The sequence below is a fragment of the Saccopteryx bilineata genome, chromosome 1, assembly GCF_036850765.1.
Source record: "Saccopteryx bilineata isolate mSacBil1 chromosome 1, mSacBil1_pri_phased_curated, whole genome shotgun sequence".
Taxonomy (NCBI): domain Eukaryota; kingdom Metazoa; phylum Chordata; class Mammalia; order Chiroptera; family Emballonuridae; genus Saccopteryx; species Saccopteryx bilineata.
In genome coordinates this window covers 348,642,192-348,660,536 of record NC_089490.1, presented here as the reverse complement: position 1 = coordinate 348,660,536, position 18,345 = coordinate 348,642,192, and the positions used below count along the sequence as shown (strand labels likewise).

Sequence of the window (18,345 nt, the reverse complement as noted above, 5' to 3'; positions counted from 1 at the left end):
CGGGCATGGGCACTGCCGGGCCCAGTGACCCTCCTTGCCACATATAAAGCAAGCTCCCGGTGGGGTTCCTCTTTGCGGCCCGAACTTGGATCAGGCACCACCTCCTATGCCTTGCCCCTGTTGCTCTGCCAGCCTCAGGGCTGCCACAAGAGCCTGGGTTTGGAGTGTCACCTTCTGCTGCACATGGGCCTGGCGAGTAGCCTCAGCCTTTTCCTACTAGCTGTGACCATTAAAAATTTTAAATGCCATGTTCATCAGGTCTCGGTTAGGGGTTTGGGGTCGAGAATAAGAAGAGGGGAGCCAGAGGCAGGACAGGACCAGGCCTTCCTGCAAGAATACCAGGGCTGGGCTGTGGGGTCAGGAGCCCTGCAAACGCGGGTGAGGGTCAATGGCCGGCAGAGGAGGACCTGATGGGGGAGGGGCTTAAGAACACAGTGGAGAAGGGAGGGGCTCCTGGCTGGCAGGGGAGGGGGCTTTCTGGAGGGAAGAGACCTGAGCAGAAGAGGTCCGCAAAGGGACCAGAGAGGGGTCCTGAGAAAGGGGTGCCCCCAGGGGTCAGCAAAAGGGGGAGAGAGTTGGGGGTCAGTGAAGGAAGAAAGATCAGGAGTGGAAGGTTTAGCTGAGGTTTTTCTGGCCAAAAAGGGCCCGCGCTGTAGAACAGGCGGCACAGAGATTAGGATGAGAGCGCAAATACTAGAAGCCCTGAATGTAAGGGATCTCCAACCTTTTCCCAGTTCTTTGGCAATAGTTAAATTGGTGAGGGTGTTAAAATCGAAAGTCCCTTCAGGAGGCCAGCTGGTTCGATTTTCCAGTGTATTGTGGCCCAGACACAGTGGAGAAGATCAGTTTCTTCTCCCTAGGGAGGGAGAGATTTTGGATAAAGCACTCCAGGAGTGTTTTTGAGTCAGGTTTGGATTCCTGTGCCTCTATGGCCACCCTCAGTCTCGGAGTGGTCAGAGATGAGAATTGGCATCCCACAACTCAAGCTCTGGCCACTGGATGGTTAGGTAGAATGGGAGTGTCCAGGACATCTCCACAGGCACACACACACTAGGAACAGATAAGAGGTCCTTATCCATTCTTGGTGGAAAGAACTGAGGGGAGGCTAGAGGTAGGGGACTTACCGCACCATGTGCCAAAGTGGGTGGGAGGTCAGAGGTCCTGCTTCTTCATCGGAAGAGAAGGGGAGAGGAGCGGCCCTAGCGGGCTTCAAGCTCCTCCCAGGTTTCGGCACCAAATGTAAGGTATTTCCCCACTGAGGAAGAAAGAAGGCCTTAGTCACCAAGTGTGGAATAGCAAAAGATTTATTCAGAGTGCATTCGAGACAAGGTTCTCTGGTCCGCAATATGGGCCAGAGAATTTGCGCAGATTCTTCCGTGGGGGGGGGGTAATTTATAGCTTCCGTAGGGTGGTCGAGTTGATATGACGTGGTGAAATTTCATTGGCTGACAGACAGTCATTCTTTTTCAAAGTGCTCCTGGGAAGTTTCTTTTGGCGTGCATGGGTGTGGGCAGTTCCAGACAAAGTTCCTGGACCTGGTTCATTATGTGACTTTCCCTCATGGCAACCGACCTCACAGGCACCAGGGAGCAAGAGCCATGGAAAGTATCAGAATGTGTGGCAATGGAATGAGTCAAAGGAGTCAGGAGACCTGGTTCCAGGCAGAATGGGGTGGCCACTGCACGGACCCAGGCCAATGCCCTGGTGCCTGGACTGAGGCAGTGACTGTGGTGACTGAAGGAGGTCAGGGACCTCGTGCTCCCTCTGAGTAGTTCTAGCAGGAAGAACTTGGAAGCCGGACGAAGGGAGTATGGTCAGAAAACAAGATGGTGGACCTCACTATTTCAAAGGTGAAGCAGTTGAAATATCTGATTAGATTCTAGAATATTTCCAGGGAAGTGTGCTCTGAAATTTCTCTAAAAAATAGAAGCATTCTCAAGACAAAAAACCAGAAACTCAAAGAGTTTTAGTTTCAGAACTGTTTTCAGGTTCAGAAATGTTGCTAACTTCATTTCCTGAAACAACCTGGCCATTGACCTTGTGTACCAGAGGTCATAGGTTCAATCCCTGGTCAGGGCACATACAGGGAGCAATCAATGAGTACACAACTAAGTGAAACAACTAAGTGGAACAACTAAGCGGAACAACTAAGTGAAACTATAAGTTGATGCTTCCCTCTCCTTTCCCACCCACCTCCCTTCTCTCTAAAATAAATTCAGAAAAAACAAAAAGCAATGGACTCTTTCTTTTCATCAGCATCTGTGTTATGTATTTGGTTTTCATGGCAACAGGCCACCGGACCTGTGGGTCATTTCTCCATTACAGTAGCTTTGGTCGGAGAAAGAATCTGCTGCAAACAATAGGATTTCCATGAGGTCAGAGGCAGAGATATTTTCAGAAGTAGAGAGATATACCAACTCAATCACTGGGGTTAGGTTCCAGAACCCTCTGTAGTAGGTGAAAACCTGCGAAGTAGTGACCTTATATTAATTTTATTATTTATATATATTTTAAGGCTTTATTTCAGTTTAATATTTTTAATATGTTTTTTTTTTTTTTTTTTTTTTTTAGAGAGGAGAGAGAGACAGAGAGGAGAGAGAATGGGGGAGGAGCTGGAAGCATCAACTCCCATATGTGCCTTGACCAGGCAAGCCCAGGGTTTCAAACCGGCGACCTCAGCATTTCCAGGTCAACGCTTTATCCACTGCGCCACCACAGGTCAGGCTTTTTAATATGTTTTAATTAATATTTTTATATTGTTTTTAATTTTTTAGGCTAGAAAATGCTTATTTTACCACAAAAATAATTAAAATAATAAATATATAAAAATACTTATAGGCCCTGGCCAGTTGGCTCAGTGGTAAAGCATTGACCTGGCGTGAAGTCCCGGGTTCGATTCCTGGCCAGGGTACACAGGAGAAGCGCCCATCTGCTTCTTCACCCCCCTCCTTCCTCTCTGTCTCTCTCCCTCCCGCAGCCAAGGTTCCATTGGAGCAAAGTTGGCCCAGGCGCTGAGGATGGCTCCATGACCTCTGCCTCAGATGCTAGAATGGCCCTGGTTGCAACAGAGCAACGCCCCAGATGGGCAGAGCATCACCCCCTGGTGGGCATGCCGGTGGATCCCGGTCGGGCACATGTGGGAGTCTATCTGACTGTCTCCCCATTTCCAACTTCAGAAAAATACAAAAAAAAAACCCCAAAACTTATATACCACAAAATCCCACGATATACCAAAAAATCTGCAATACAAAATTAGATATATACAATTTTAAAATCCATGATACAGTGAGACCACAAAAAGGGAAACACAAGCCTGACTAGGTGGTGGCGCAGTGGATAGAGCATTGGACTGGGATGCAGAAGGACCCAGGTTCGAGACCCCGAGGTCACCAGCTTGAGTGTGGGCTCATCTGGCTTGAGCAAAAAGCTCACCAGCTTGGACCCAAGGTCACTGGCTCCAGCAAGGGGTTACTCGATCTGCTGAAGGCCTGCGGTCAAGGCACACATGAGAAAGCAATCAATGAACAACTAAGAAGTCGCAACGCGCAACGAAAAACTAATGATTGATGCTTCTCATCTCTCTCCATTCCTGTCTGTCCCTGACTATCTCTGCCTCTGTAAAAAAAAAAAAAAAAAAAAAAAAAAAAAAAAAGGTGAACCACAATATGGCGAGGGACGACTGTAAGCACAGAGGAATCCCCAGGAAGCCAGAGGTCCTCTGTATGACCAGGGGCGGCCTCAGTTGTGGCCATGCAGGTTCTCATTGGATTCAGGCAGACGGTAAAGAAACAGTGGAGCCAAAAAATGGTGGGCCATTCTGTTTATTAAAGTCTCATACTGGCAGACAAGCAAACAGGTGGAGAAGACGGCTTCCCTCTCATTCAGAGTTCCCAAAGCCCTGACACATTCTCTGGTTCCACAGGAATCAAAGGCCCAGAAAAATCTTCTCTGGTTTCTCCAGGAATCAAAGGCCCCCACCAACCTCAGCAGAGTTCCCAAAGCCCCTCAGCTCTGGTAACACATCTGCATTCCTTCTCCTCCTGCAAAACCCAGGCTGGGGGGGAAAATCCCTTCTTTAGCAAACATTAGCAATATAACAGCCCCTCCCAAACTGGAAGGTAATCCACAATTTGCAATCTACTGCCCTGAGGACAAACAAGCACAGCAGCCTTTCACAGACTACATACACGTGGTGCTGCTCAAGCCAATGCAAAATATAAGCAAGCAAACGTAAAAAACACATTGTACATTCCAGTCTACCTGAATCATTACCAGCTAGAAGCAGCGGTCATTGGGACTTGGACATGAGCTGCAAAGTATAGAATGGTGACAACAATTCCAGTGCCATGCGGACTTTTCCTGTGGGGAAATTTCCTGGACTCCTGTTCCCTGTGACAGCTCCTAACAGACTGAACTGTGTTTGGGCTGCATTTTTCAGGGATTTGGCATGGTGATGGGGCCAACTTGGACTTGGGGAACATGTTAAGGACACTACTCTTTTAGGGATTCTTGCTGTATTGGCCAAGAGTTTGCTTAAAGGCTTTTAATCACTGTAAAAAAATAGAGGACTGGATGAAGAAGATGGGGCACATATACACCATGGTATATTATTCAGCTAGGAGAAATGGTGACATCGGATCTCTTATAGAGGAATGGTGGAGTCTTGGTAGCATTGTGCGGGGTGAAATAAGCGAATCATAAAAAACAGGAACTGCAGGATTCCATACATTGGTGGGACATAAAAGCGAGACTAAGAGGCATGGACAGGAGTGTGGTGGCTATGGGGGTGGGGGAAGGAAGGAGGGAGAGGGGGAGGGGGAGGGGTACAGAGAGAACTGGATGGAGGGTGGCGGAGGATGATCTCTCTTCGGGTGATGGGTATGCAACAGAACTAAATGACAGGATAACCTGGAAATGTTTTCTTTGAATGTATGTACCCTGATTTATTGATGTCACCCCATTAAAACAAAAATTTATTTATAAAAAAAAAACAAAAAACACACACATTGTACAAACTTATTTGCCCAACTTGCTCCAGGCTTCCACAGAAAAGATCTCTTATAGGAAGCTGCATCTAAGGTGCCAAGTCACTCAGAGCTGAGGACTACTAGCCTGAAGAGCCAAGACCTAGAAGCAGGAGGGACTAAATTGCCCATCAGGCTTGCTAGTGCCAACTATTTGAGTTTGTTGAAAATCACTGTCTTAAACAAATCTATCTCCCTTCCTCTGGACACCTAGTTGGTCATAAATGTTAATGTTAGGGTTAAATTGACTTCTTTAAAAATTTCTCTCACCCAAGTCCCATTAGGGTAACTTCTACAGTAAACATTTCCCTCTCCCAACCTCCCCTCCCCTTAAGCAATTCCCCCCAGTCCTGGGAAGATTCTGAGAAATATCCTTAAGACAAGGCCATCATGAAGGGCCTGAGGATTGGGAAAGGGAGACTGTGACTAAGGCAACCAACCCCAATATACTAATGTAAGTATATCCAGGTGCAAAACTGCATGCCAGCAAATGCTCTTAGGCACCCCTATATCTACCCGCTCCTTCCCGCAGCTCTGGTAGCTGATAACCTTTTTCTGGTCTCAGCCTGCTTTTAAAATAAACTTTCCTTTTGAAACACAATAGCCTGGTGTTTTTGGTTGGCCTCCCACGGTTTCTGCCTTAAAATAAAGTTCGGTTAAATATATCTTCTTGAAGTATCTCTCCAATCTGCTCCCTCTGTTCTGTCTCCTGTGTCTCTGGTCCCCTAAGGAAATGCACAGGTGTGTTCTATGTTTAGATGACACAACCCTAGAGCAGGGTGTGAGCTGAGGCTGAGTCTGTAGTAGCCAATGGTAGCCATGGGTGGTATCCACTCAACACCAACTCTGGAACCCGAGAGTGCTGTTGTAGTAATATAAGGTTATAGTAATTAAATATACAGAAATATTAAAAATATGAAATATATATAAAAATAATTAAAATGATATTAGCAATAATTATTAAAATTAAATAAAGTTATGCCATTTGGATAGGAATTAATATAGTGGCTTGGTGCCATAACTCTGTAATATGATAAATAGACTCTGACTTTTTTTGTGTGTGTGTGGCAGAGACAGAGTCAGAGAGAGAGGGATGTAAGGACCAAGAAAAGATCAAGTTGTTAGATTCAGGAAAGTGTGCTGGGATTGCCAGAGTGCAGAAGCAGAGACAGGGAGGTAATAATAGGGACCCTGTAAGGCTGAGAACAAAGGAAGACAAATGTTTGCATTCCATTGGTCAGAGACCCTTATCAGAAGTTTATGCTTGAAATTCGCCAATGAGCTAGACCCAGCCCCTGTTGCTACCCAGTGCGACCCCCCCTTAGCGAATAGGTAACTGCCACATCTGCTTCTGTATAATGCTTGCTTACTTAGGATATATAAGGACCTTGCTGTAAGCGCCAGGCCCGAATCCCGTTTGTAGCTCCTTGTGAGTTAAGGTGTCTCCAGACACCTGGGAATTCGCCCCTGCGCAGGTTAAACTGGCCAATAAAGAAACATCTATATTCCTGAAAGTCTCCAACATCTGTTCTTGTACCCGGTGCATGCTACAAGGGACAGATAGGGACAGCAGACAGGAAGGGAGAGAGATGAGAAGCATCAATTCTTCGTTGTGGTTCCTTAGTTGTTCATTGATTGATTTCTCAAATGTGCCTTGACCTGGGGGGCTATAGCAAATCAAGTGACCCCTTGCTCGAGCCAGCGACATTGGGCTCAAGCTGACGAGCCTTACTCAAACCAGATGAGCCTGCGCTCAAGCTGGCGACTCTGGGTCTCGAACCTGGGTCCTCCGCATCCCAGTCCGACGCTCTATCTACTGCATCACCGCCTGGTCAGGCAACTCTGACTTTCAAGCAGGGCCCAGTTAGTATTTGTGTGAGGTTATATATAGATAAGAAGTGGCTTGGTGCCATAATTCTGTAATGTAATAAACAGACTGACTTTCAAGTAGGGCCCAGTTAGTATGTGTGTGAAGTTATACCTAGATAAGAAGTGTCTTGGTGTTACTTACAAAGAACATCTTAAAAAGTGGTTTGATGTAAACATTTCAGTAGATTAACATAAAAGGGGATTGATTCCCTGTGAGGAACTCCCAAAAAGGTGGTTTGAGGTGATAATCCTGTAAATTGACAACTGTTAGAAGGCGTTGGCCAGAAAAGGTTCTCAAGCTGAGGGACCCCCTGCTGCAGTGGTCGCCCAGACTCCAACGTTGATGTGGACTGTCTCCATGCCCGCCGCTCTGAGCTCTGACCAAAGAAAGCCGAGAGGAGCATAACGACGGGGCCCCCTTAAGCTGTACCCAGGCACGCCAAAAGGATTTGTGAGTAAGAAATTGCCTGTGTGATTATTGCAACTAACTTGTGTGTGGTCGTGTCTTTTCTTCGGTGGCATTTAGTGTTGGCACTTAACAAGTAGTATCCTCATAGCTGCCTCAAGAGTAGTCTCGAAGAGGCTGCAAGCCTTGCTGATAAGCAGGAGTGTCCCACTGCACTGGGAAGTCGAATCAGGGATGCCTGATCGACGTAGAACTTGGGCTCTACTGGGACAATTGCACCCAGGGCAGAGACACAGCTTTAGGAGGAACTGAGTAGAACTCAGCCAAGGCCATGTCAATACACTACACCTTCTATCTAGAGTCCCCACTGTGCACCAGGCACTGCAAAAAGTGCTTCACCCATAACAATAACAACCGTAGTTAACCTTAACTGAGCATTTACTTTGTACCAGTCACTGCATTCTGAAGTCATTACAGAAGAGGCCAGCCTTGTGTAGAAACTCAGGGGTGGCTTCAAAAGAAGGGACATTTGGTCTGAGAGTTAAAGACTGACTAGCAATTGATAGAGCAGAGAGGCAGGGAGGAAGTACCTATAGGAATAAAAAGGCCTGGTGGCTGGGAAGGAGCTTAGCACTAATGGACAGAAGGCTGAGGGGTAGTAAATGAGAATAAATAACAGAATCCTAACTCCCAGAGGTAACCACAAAATGTTCATGTGACTTGTACTAACTCTCTTCGATTATGAACATGAATTCTGGAACCAGACATCTGTGTTTGAATTCTAATCCTCTCCCCTCATGCGTTGATTGTGTGACATTGGGCAAGTCTCACATTCTTTGTGCCTCTGTTTTATTATTGGTAAAATCAGAGCAAAAATTTTCCCATCCTTTATGGCTGTGTGGGGATCCAATAAGTTAATACATGTAAAGCAATTAAGAGAGCACTTGGTTAATGGCAAGTGCTATCTCACTATTATGTTATTATGCAGTTTGGTACCTAATATTCTACTTTCTTCACTTTATAAGCAAGCATCTCCCTGGCATTAAAACTTTTTAAATGCCCTTGTGCATGAGCATGCATGTTTGTAAGAGCTTGAAGGGTTCCTTTCAGCTGACTTCCAGACTAGCAGACTTTCAGATGGAAACCAAAAAAAGATTTCCCTGCCTGTAGAAACATTAAATATAACTTAACTTCATTCTAAGAATAATGTTGGGGAAACGGAGGAAGAGGTCAGAAGAAAAGTATTTCTACCCATAGTTCAGAGCAAGCAACCAAACCACAGGTGAGCCCTAACACCCTGCTTGTGTTTTCTGGTTGCTATTTTGCAATTAAGGTTTGCTGGCTGTCTATCTGTCACAAACTTTGTACAAGTTTGGGAAAGAGATAAAGGCTAAGTCTTCAGTATTTATAATAGCAAGAGCTTATCAAAGTATAAGGAAGAAAAATAATTTAAATTTCAATCTTAAGATCAAGCACCCCAAGCCAGAAACTATTTTTATTTCCTCATGTTTCTTTCTAGTCTTTATTTCTCTATGTAAATATAAGCATATCATTTTTTGCCGTCATCAGTTTATCACCATTATTCACTAACTAGTCCTCTAGCTTTAGACATTCATGCTATTGCTGATTTTTTCACTGTTATAAATAATGCTCTATAAACATTTTGTGTAGTTACTCTTTTATCATTTCAGAACCAAAGTAAAAGAAATGAGAAGTACACAAGGTTTCTAGTAACTGTCTTTTCTCTCTTTTAATTCTTCAGCAAGAGGCTCTACCTAGTCCTCCACCTCTATAAATACAATCTCTCTACTGTTTACTTAATGTTATCTGCATAATAGATTCAACTCCAGCCTCTAGAATGAATGCTGATCAGTAAGAGGGCTCATTTAAACATCTCCAGACCCATAGTCATTAATAAAACAAACACTTATCGAGCAACAACCACGTGACAAGCGAAATACTAAAGAGGGCCCCTCCCAGGCAAATCTATAAATTACTTAAGGGAGAGAATATTTCCTAAACTTTCATCGGTGATTATGTGCATTAAGCTAATAATAGACCTTATCCCGAAGACTAGTATTAGGAGAAATAAGCCTGAGACAAAAAAGCCTGTCTCTTCTGATAGAATAGCTTTGATGGAACAAGACCAGAGACCAAGATTCTTTTCAATGGATAAGAGGTATGGGAGTGAGGATGGGGCAAAGAATCCTCCAAAATAGCTAAGCCCTAGTCACAGGTGGGCCTAATGTGACTGATGTTACATCTGTCCCTTTTGAAGAAGTCACCCGTTGGCCCAGTATTTTTCCTCTAGCTCTCTCTAGGAAATAGAAGTTGAAATCCATGCAGAGTTAGGACCAGGAATAGCCATTAACCTGTATCACCCTTGTGAAAATAGATCTGCATTTAGGCCACATCAAGGTAAATCACTAATAGATAAACCCAGTGCATGTAGAAAACCTCCTAAGCCAGGTCTTTATGGCCTTATTCTTAAATGTAAACAGATGGCAAAGATAACCAGACATTTGAAGGCTTCAAGTTAAAAGAAAGTAACCAAAATAAAGTAAAAACATTATTTTTTTTAAAAAAAAAAGGAACATGAAAAACTGAAAGCTTTTTCTCTAAAATCAGGAACAAGACAAGGATGCCCACTCTCTCCACTATTATTCAACATAGTTCTGGAAGTCTTAGCCCAAACAATCAGGCAAGAGAAAGAAATAAAATGCATCCATACTGGGAAAGAAGTAAAGGTATCACTTTCTGCAGATGACATGATCCTGTATATAGAGAAACCCAACAACACCAGAAAACATTAGAAACAATAAACAAGTACAGTAAAGTGTAGAATACAAAATCAATATACAAAAGTCTACTGCTTTCCTATACTCCAACAATGAAACTTCAGAAAATGAACTAAAACAACCAATTCCTTTTACAGTTGCAGTAACAAAAACATAGTTGCTTCTCATGTGTGTCCTGATGGGGATTGAACCTAGGACATCTGCATGCCTGGCCAATGCTCCATTCACTGAGCCAATTGGCCAGGGCCAATTTTTTTTTTGTTCTATTTCTTTTAAAGATGATGTTGGGATTTTAATGGTGATGGCATTAAAGTTATATATTGCTTTGGGTAATATGGCAGTTTTAACTATGCTGATTCCTCCAATCCATGAACATGGAATATCTTTCCATTTCATTGTCTTCTTCAATTTCTTTCAGTAGTGTTTTATATTTCAGTATATAGGTCCTTCACGTCTTTTATTTAAGTTTATTCCTTGGTATTTTACTTTTGTTATTGCAATTGTAAAATAAATTGTTGTGGGTTTTTTATTCATTTTCTGAAGTTTTATTGTTGGTGTATAGGAAAGCAGTAGACTTTTATATATTGATTTTATATTCTGTAACTTTACTGTACTGGCTTATTGTTTCTAATAGTTTTCTGGTGGAGTTGTTGGTTTCTCTATGTACAGGATCATGTTATCTGCAGAAAGTGATACCTTTACTTCTTTTCCAATATGGATGCCTTTTATTTCTTTCTCTTGTCTGATCGCTCTGGTTAAGACTTTCAGTGCTATGTTGAATAAGAGTGAAGAAAGTGAGCAACCTTGTCTTATTCCTGATTTTAGAGGAAGCCTTCAGGTTTTCTCCATTTAGTATGATATTTGCTGATGATTTGTCATATATGGCTTTTATTATGTTGCAGTACTTTCCTTTTAGACCCATTTTATTGAGTGGTGAAACATAATTTTTAATCTTAAAAGTTTTTGCTCAAAACTGCAAGTTTTCATGAGTGATATTAAAAATAATTAGTACCTCAAAAAATAAAAATAATTAGTATCTCATAGAGCATGTGCACTAGTCAGTCAGAACAGACTGCTACTGGAAACAGGTGGTAGTGCCATAGTGTTACACAGAGGCTGAGGGCTAGCCTTGTAGTTACTTATTAAATTTATCGCTCTCATATTAAATTGGATATCAGTGTCTCTCTAGAAAAAAATACTGTGAGGGTCTTTGTTAAGTCATAGAAAGAGAATGACTTTACCTTCTCCTCATCCATTCATAACATAATATATACTTGTGACTTTGATGTACTTCTGATTCAAACAATGAATCTAAATAAGTCTCTGTCTCACGTGAATCAAAACATTTTTTAAAAGTCTGTAACTAGGCCCTGGCCAGTTGGCTCAGTGGTAGAGCATTGGCCTGGCGTGCAGAAGTCCCGGGTTCGATTCCCGGCCAGGGCACACAGGAGAAGCGCCCATCTGCTTCTCCACCCCTCCCCCTCTACTTCCTCTTTGTCTCTCTCTTCCCCTCCCGCAGTGAGGCTCCATTGGAGCAAAGAAGGCCCGGGTGCTGGGGATGGCTCCTTGGCCTCTGCCCCAGGCACTGGAGTGGCTCTGGTCGCAACAGAGCGATGCCCCGGAGGGGCAGAGCGTCGCCCCCTGGTGAGTGTGCCGGGTGGATCCCAGTCGGGCGCATGCGGGAGTCTGTCTGACTGTCTCTCCCCGTTTCCAGCTTCAGAAAAATACAAAAAAAAAAAAAAAAAAGGTCTGTAACTTTTGGTCCCATGGTTGCTGCCAGTGTCATGAACTCCATATTGCTTAACAAAGGCCCCTCCTACCAGCTTTTGACCCTGGTCAAAAAACAGTTCTTCTCTGAATATAACCTCAGAAGGATGACTTGAAGCTAGATAGAAGGTCTCATGAGCCCATCGATCCCAACTTCCAGAAGGGTCTGAAGGACAGAATTTTCCTGTGTACACTCGTGAATAAGCTATAGCCGGGCTCAGCCCCAGAGATCAACCACTCCATGCAAAACCAGCACCAGCTAGAAAGCCTCTCTGACTTCATAAATGCCATGATCAGCTATGGCATGAACTCTGTGAACCTATTTTGAGAGTGGAAACATGACATTGGAGGAGGTGTCCCTCCCAGCTCTGTCAGGGAAGGCCAAGACAAAGGGGCTGCAGGGTGGCATGGACATTGGCATCAAGTACTTGGAAAAGCAGAAGTGGAACTTCAATCATGCCACCATAAAGGCAGGCCAGGGCATCATTAATATCCAGGTGGGCATCAACAAGTGTGCCAGTCAATCACGCATGATGGCATATGGCATGAGAGGACATCTGTACAACCCCGAGAAGCATATCCTGCCACCATGGACCACTCAACCATCAACCTGCAAGTGGGCACTACCAGATGTGCCCAGCCAGGTGGGCATATGGTTCCCAGGACCCGATGGCACATCTATGACACCAAGCTGAAGACTGACAAGTGTGACAACTCTTCCATGTCTTTGCAGGTGGGCTACACTCAGGGGAAGAATACCCAAGTCTTTGGCCTGGGCCAGCAGATATATGACCCTAAGTACTGCCCACAAGTGCCAGTGGTTGATGGAACTCCAGGGTCAGCTAGTGAGTGCCCAATCCCAGGGAAGACCCTGGACTACCCCTGCTATTACTAGGAAGAAGAGGTCTCTCTCGTAAGGTGTCTACTCACATCGTTGCCTCATCTAGGATTTTGGGTATTTCTGTGTTTTCATCTTGTTTTTCTATGCACTCAAGTGCTTCCAGCTAAAGGTCTGTGAATGCCAAATACAGATGAATGTGGGGTGGGGGGTCCCTGCAAGGGCACATCCAAGCAGCAAATTTTTCAGTAGGCTTTGGGCCAAGCTGTGGCGAGAAGAAAACTGGATAGGGAGGGAAACTGGCCTCAAATGGCTTCCAGTTGCTCTGTTCCTCTTTCCTTTTATCTGCTGTTTGTGGTTTCTGTACCTACAGAAGTTAAATGCAGTTTTAACAAAATGAACATAATTTATTTTTCAGGGAAGTGGGGTGGAATGGTAGAGGGGGGTGCTGGGAAGGAAGTCCCCTAGGAGAGAGCCAGGTCACAGTCCCCAGATATTTTAGGCATCATGACAAACTGGATTTCCCAAGGACTCTCCAAGGGATCTGTCGAGGAAACTGGGGCCTGGACAAGACAATGAATTTATGAGTAGTTGAGGCAAAGCCAGACCCCACCTTCCATACCTGTCCCCTTCCCCTCTCCAAGTACTGCACAGAGAGAAACACCTAGCAGAAGGCCCCCACTGGGACCAGCCCCACTCAGGAGCCCTGGAACCAAAAGATAATGTGAAATACCAACTACGGACTAAAGGTAATAAAAACCTCTTTTTAGAAAAATAAAAATCTTTTTGAGCAGTCTTAAATTCACAGCAAAATTAAGAGGAAGGTACAGAGATTACCATATATCCTTTGTCCCCACACCAGCATGGACTTTCCCTCATTTATTCATAAAATAATAATATATATATATGGGACTCTGATGCATTTCTGAATCAAATGATGAATTTGAACAGGTCTCTGTCTCACTTGAGTCAAAGCATTTTTTAAAAGTCTTTAATATTTGGTCCCACAGTCACTGCTGGCAGCATGAGCTCCACATAGATCAACAAGGGGCCCTTCTACCAGCTTTGGCCAAGGTCAAGAACTGGCTCTTATACAAATATCCTCAGAAAAAAGGAGGCATAACTCTGCAACTGGATCAAGGGACTTATGGGCCTGTCTGTTGGTCTCAACTTCCAGAAGGTTCTGAAGGATGGAATTATCCTGTGCACACTCATGAACAAGCTGCAGCCAGACTCAATCCCCAAGATCAACCACTCCATGCAAAACTACCACCAGCTAGAAAACATCTCCGACTTCATCAAAGCTGTAATCAGCTACGGAATGAACTCCATGGACCTGTTTGAGAGTGGAAACATGGCACTGGTGCAGTTACCTCTTCCAGCTCTGGCAAAGAAAGCCAAAACAAAAGTGTGGCAGTGCAGTGTGGAGATCGGCATTAAGTACTCAGGGAAGCCTGACCAGGTGGTGGCGCAGTGGATAGAGTGTTGTACTGGGATGTGGAAGACCCAGGTTTGAAACCCCTGAGTGCAGGCTCATCCAGCTTGAGCATGGGGGGGCATTGGCTTGAGCATGGGGTCATAGACATGACCCCATGGTTGCTGGCTTGAAGCCCAAGGTCGCTGGCTTGAGCAAGGGGTCACTTGCTCTGCTGTAGCCCCTGGGTCAGGGCACATATGAGAAAGCAATCAGTAAAAAACTAAGGAGGCACAATGAAGAATTGATGCTTCTCATCTCTCTCCTTTCCTGTCTGTCTGTCCCTGTTTGTCCCTCTCTCTGACTTTCTCTCTCTGTCTCTGTCAAAACAACAACAACAACAAAGTACTCAGGGAAGCAGAAGCAGAACATCAATGATGCTATCGTGAAGGCAGGCCAGGGTGTCATTGGGTTCCAGATGGGTACCAACAAGTGCGCTAGCCTGTCACACATGATGGCATATGGCACAAGAAGACATCTGCATGAACCGAAGAAACACAACCTGCCACCCATGGACCACTCAACCATCAGCCTGCAAATGGGCACCAACAAGCATGCCAACCAGAGGGGCATGATGACTACCAGGACCTGATGGCACATCTATGACACCAAGATGGGCATTGGCAACTGTGACAACTTCTCCATGTCTCTGCAGATGGGCTACATGCAGAGCCAAAGCAGCCAGGTCTGTGGCCTGGGCCAGCAGATATATGACCCAAAGCACTGCCCACAAGGCTCACTGGCTGATGGGGCTACACGGTCAGCTGGCGACTGCCCAAACCCAGGGAAGGCCCTGGACTATCCACCCACTGACTACCAGGCAAAAGAGCCCCCCTTTGTGGGGTATCCTACACATCATCACCCCATGTGGGATTTTGGGTTTTCATCTTGCTTTTCTATGTGTTCTAGTGCTTCCAGCTAAGGGTCTGTGAAGGCCAGATACAGATGCACTGGGGTGGTGGTCCCTGCCCGGCACATTTAGGGAGCATTTTCCCCAGCAGTCTCTGAGCCAAGCTGTGGCGAGAAGAAACCTGGGCAGGGAGGGAAGCCGGCCCCAAATGGCTTCCGGTTGTTTCTGCACCACTTCCCTTTCCTCTGCTAGTCAGTTTGTGGTTTCTGAACCCATAGAAGTTGCAGGCAGGTTTAACAAAAGTAATTTCTTTTTGAGGGGGAGTGGAGTGAAAATGGTGGAGGGGGGTGCTGGGAAGGAAGTCCCTTGGGAGAGGGCCAGGCCACAGTCCCCAGATATTTTAGGCATTATAAGGGACTGATTTTCCCAGGACCCTCTTGGGGGCTTGTTGAGGAAACAGGAACCCAAATAAGACAATGAATCTCTGAGTGGCGAGGCAAGGCCAGATCCCCCCTCACCTTCCATACTTGTCCACTCTCCTTCTCCAAGTACTGCGCAGAGGAACCCCCACCAGGATGCTCTTCCTGGGACCAGCCCCACTCAGGAGCCCTGGAACCAGGAGAGAATGTGAAATATCAACTATGAACCAAAGGCACTAAAAACCTCTTTTGAGGAAAGAACCTTTCTTTTTTTTTTTCTTTTCTTTTCTTTCTTTCTTTTTCTTTTTTTTTTTTTTTAGCAGTATTAAATTCACAGCAAAATTAAGAGGAAAGTACAGAGATGACCATATACTCCTGTCCCCACACCTGCATGGCCTTCCCCATTAGTAGCACTCCATACTAGAGCGGCACATTTCTTACAGGTGAGGAAGCTACTCTGACACGTCATTGTCTCCCACAGTCCATAGTTACGTTAGGCTTCACTCTTGGTGTTCTACGTTCTGTGGGTTCGGACAAATGTGTAATGTGCCCATCACTATGGTATCACACAGAATAGTTTCACTGTCCTAAAAATCTTCTGTGTTATGCCTGTCATCTCTCTTCCCACCATGCCTAATCCCTGGCAACTGCTGATCTTTTTACTGTCTCCATAGTTTTGCTTTTTCCAGAATGTCATGTAATTGGAATCATACAGTAAGGAGCCTTCTCACGCTGCCTTCTTTCACTTAGTAATATGCACTTAAGGTGCCTCCATGTCTTTGTATGATGTGATAGCTCTTCTTATTTTTTTAGTGCTAAATAATATTCCATTGTCTGCATGTATTTCTTCATTCACCAATAAAGGACATCTTGGTTGCTTCCACTATTAGCAATTATAAAGTTTCTATAAACATCCATGTGAAGGTTTTGTGGATAATAGCTTATAAACCACCCTCACTGTCAACCAAATCTAATCTGAAATTGAAAGTGCATCTCACCCCAAATATAAAAAGGCCAGAGCACTGCCTTCTCAGGCACTTCTGTCAGAGACGGACAAGGACCGAATCACGAAGCAGCTGCAGAAACTCAGGTATCTGATAATTCATTCTGTTCTCTGAAGGGGAAGGTCTCTAAATGTGAGGAAACCAGGAAGGCCCCTGAGGATAGACTGGTGCTCGGATGGGACTGGGAGAAGATCTGAACACGAGGGTGATTGCTGTTGTGAGGGTTACATCAAGAGACAAAGCCACAAAGTCAGTTTGTGTAAGAAATATGCCAGGTAGGGCAGTATGATCAGACCTGACAAAAAAGGAAACATGTTGAAGAACAGATATGCAATCTACCCATCCCTCTTAAATAAAAAAACCCAAAAACTTAATCTTAGATTGTGCAATTTATCACCCAAGATCCTGAGGCAGTACTAATGGTCTCTGTGTCTCATAGTCCCTTGTACAAAAGGGCTTTCTCCCTTTCTTTTTTTTTTTTTCCTGAAACTGGAAAGGGGGAGAGACAGTCAGACAGACTCCCGCATGCGCCCGACCGGGATCCACCCGGCACGCCCACCAGGGGCGGAGCTCTGCCCACCAGGGGGCGATACTCTGCCCCTCCGGGGCATCGCTCTGCAGAGACCAGAGCCACTTTAGCACCTGGGGCAGAGGCCAAGGAGCCATCCCCAGCGCACGGGCCATCTTTGCTCCAATGGAGCCTTGGCTGCGGGAGGGGAAGAGAGAGACAGAGAGGAAGGAGGGGGTGGGGGTGGAGAAGCAAATGGGCGCTTCTCCTATGTGCCCTGGCCGGGAATCGAACCCAGGTCCCCCGCACGCCAGGCCGACGCTCTACCACTGAGCCAACCGGCCAGGGCTGGCTTTCTCCCTTTCTAGGGTTATTCAAACCTAGATCTTCAGGCCAGAACAGGAGTATTCTCAATTTCCTCAATTCCCAACGCCAAGTTCTACCTCTCCTTCCAACTAAGAAACCGCAAAAGCTTCCATGCATATTAGCTCTCCCTGATTGGAGTAAAAGTTGACAATATTGAGAGATATTCAGAAGTATCGACTTCAGGTAAACCTCACGTTAACATAACTTTGAGAAGAATTTTCCTTAAAAAACATTTAGTGCATGACCAGGAGGTGGCGCAGTAGATAGAGCGTCGGACTGGGATGCAGATGACCCAGGTTCAAGATCCCGAGGTCACCAACTTGGGCATGGGCTCATCTGGTTTGAGCAAAGCTCACCAGCTTGAGACCAACGTCGCTGGCTTGAGCAAGGGGGTTACTCCGTCTGCTGAAGGCCCGCAGTCAAGGCACATATGAGAAAGCAATCAATGAAAAACTAAGGTGTCGCAACAAAAAACTGATGATTCATGCTTCTCATCTCTCTCCATTCCTGTCTGTCCCTCTCTATCCCTCTCTCTGACTCTCTCTCTGTCTCTGTAAAGAAAAACAACAAAAAAAAACGCAAAAAAAATCCCACAAAACAAAAAAAAACATTTAGCCGCTTGACCTCTGGTGGTCAACAGCACAACTTGTCATCAGCACATTTGCTGTGAAACTAATGTTCACACCTCACTTTCATTATCTTTATTTGCAGTTCTTTTGAACTTGGAGATGACCTCTCTTCTAAGCATAGCCGTTCACTTCTTGATCCTAACTCAGTGGCTAACACAACAGGTAATGTATATCACCCACCCCCACCTTCATCCTGTTGACCTTGCTTTCCCTTCACATCTTTCAATCTGTTCCCACAGTTGAGTCTGAGGCTGAAGCCACATAGCATGAATCTGAAAAGATTTTTTTTTTAAGTGAGAGGAGGGGCGATAGAGAGACAGACTTCTGAATGCCCTGTCTGGGATCCACCTGGAACCCCCATCTGAGGCTTATGCTCGAACCAACCGAGCCATC

General features: G+C 45.1%; 1 protein-coding gene and 2 pseudogenes across 3 annotated transcripts in view; all 3 read left to right on the top strand.

Moving 5' to 3' along the window:
* Positions 1-11,881: 11,881 nt before the first annotated feature.
* LOC136319584 (calponin-2 pseudogene) lies at positions 11,882-13,730 on the top strand (annotated as a pseudogene).
* Positions 13,731-13,816: 86 nt separating this feature from the next.
* On the top strand, positions 13,817-15,098 carry LOC136319582 (calponin-2 pseudogene; annotated as a pseudogene).
* Positions 15,099-16,482: 1,384 nt separating this feature from the next.
* The window catches only part of LOC136320568 (T-cell ecto-ADP-ribosyltransferase 2-like), a 28,044-nt gene continuing 26,181 nt past the window's right edge, over positions 16,483-18,345 (top strand). For all 3 annotated transcript variants that reach the window (XM_066253729.1, XM_066253728.1, XM_066253730.1), the window contains exons 1-2: positions 16,483-16,535; positions 18,035-18,114. In XM_066253729.1, coding sequence (XP_066109826.1) covers positions 18,052-18,114 — 63 coding nt within the window. In that variant the 5' untranslated portion in view covers positions 16,483-16,535; positions 18,035-18,051. The remainder of the gene's footprint in view (positions 16,536-18,034; positions 18,115-18,345) is intronic.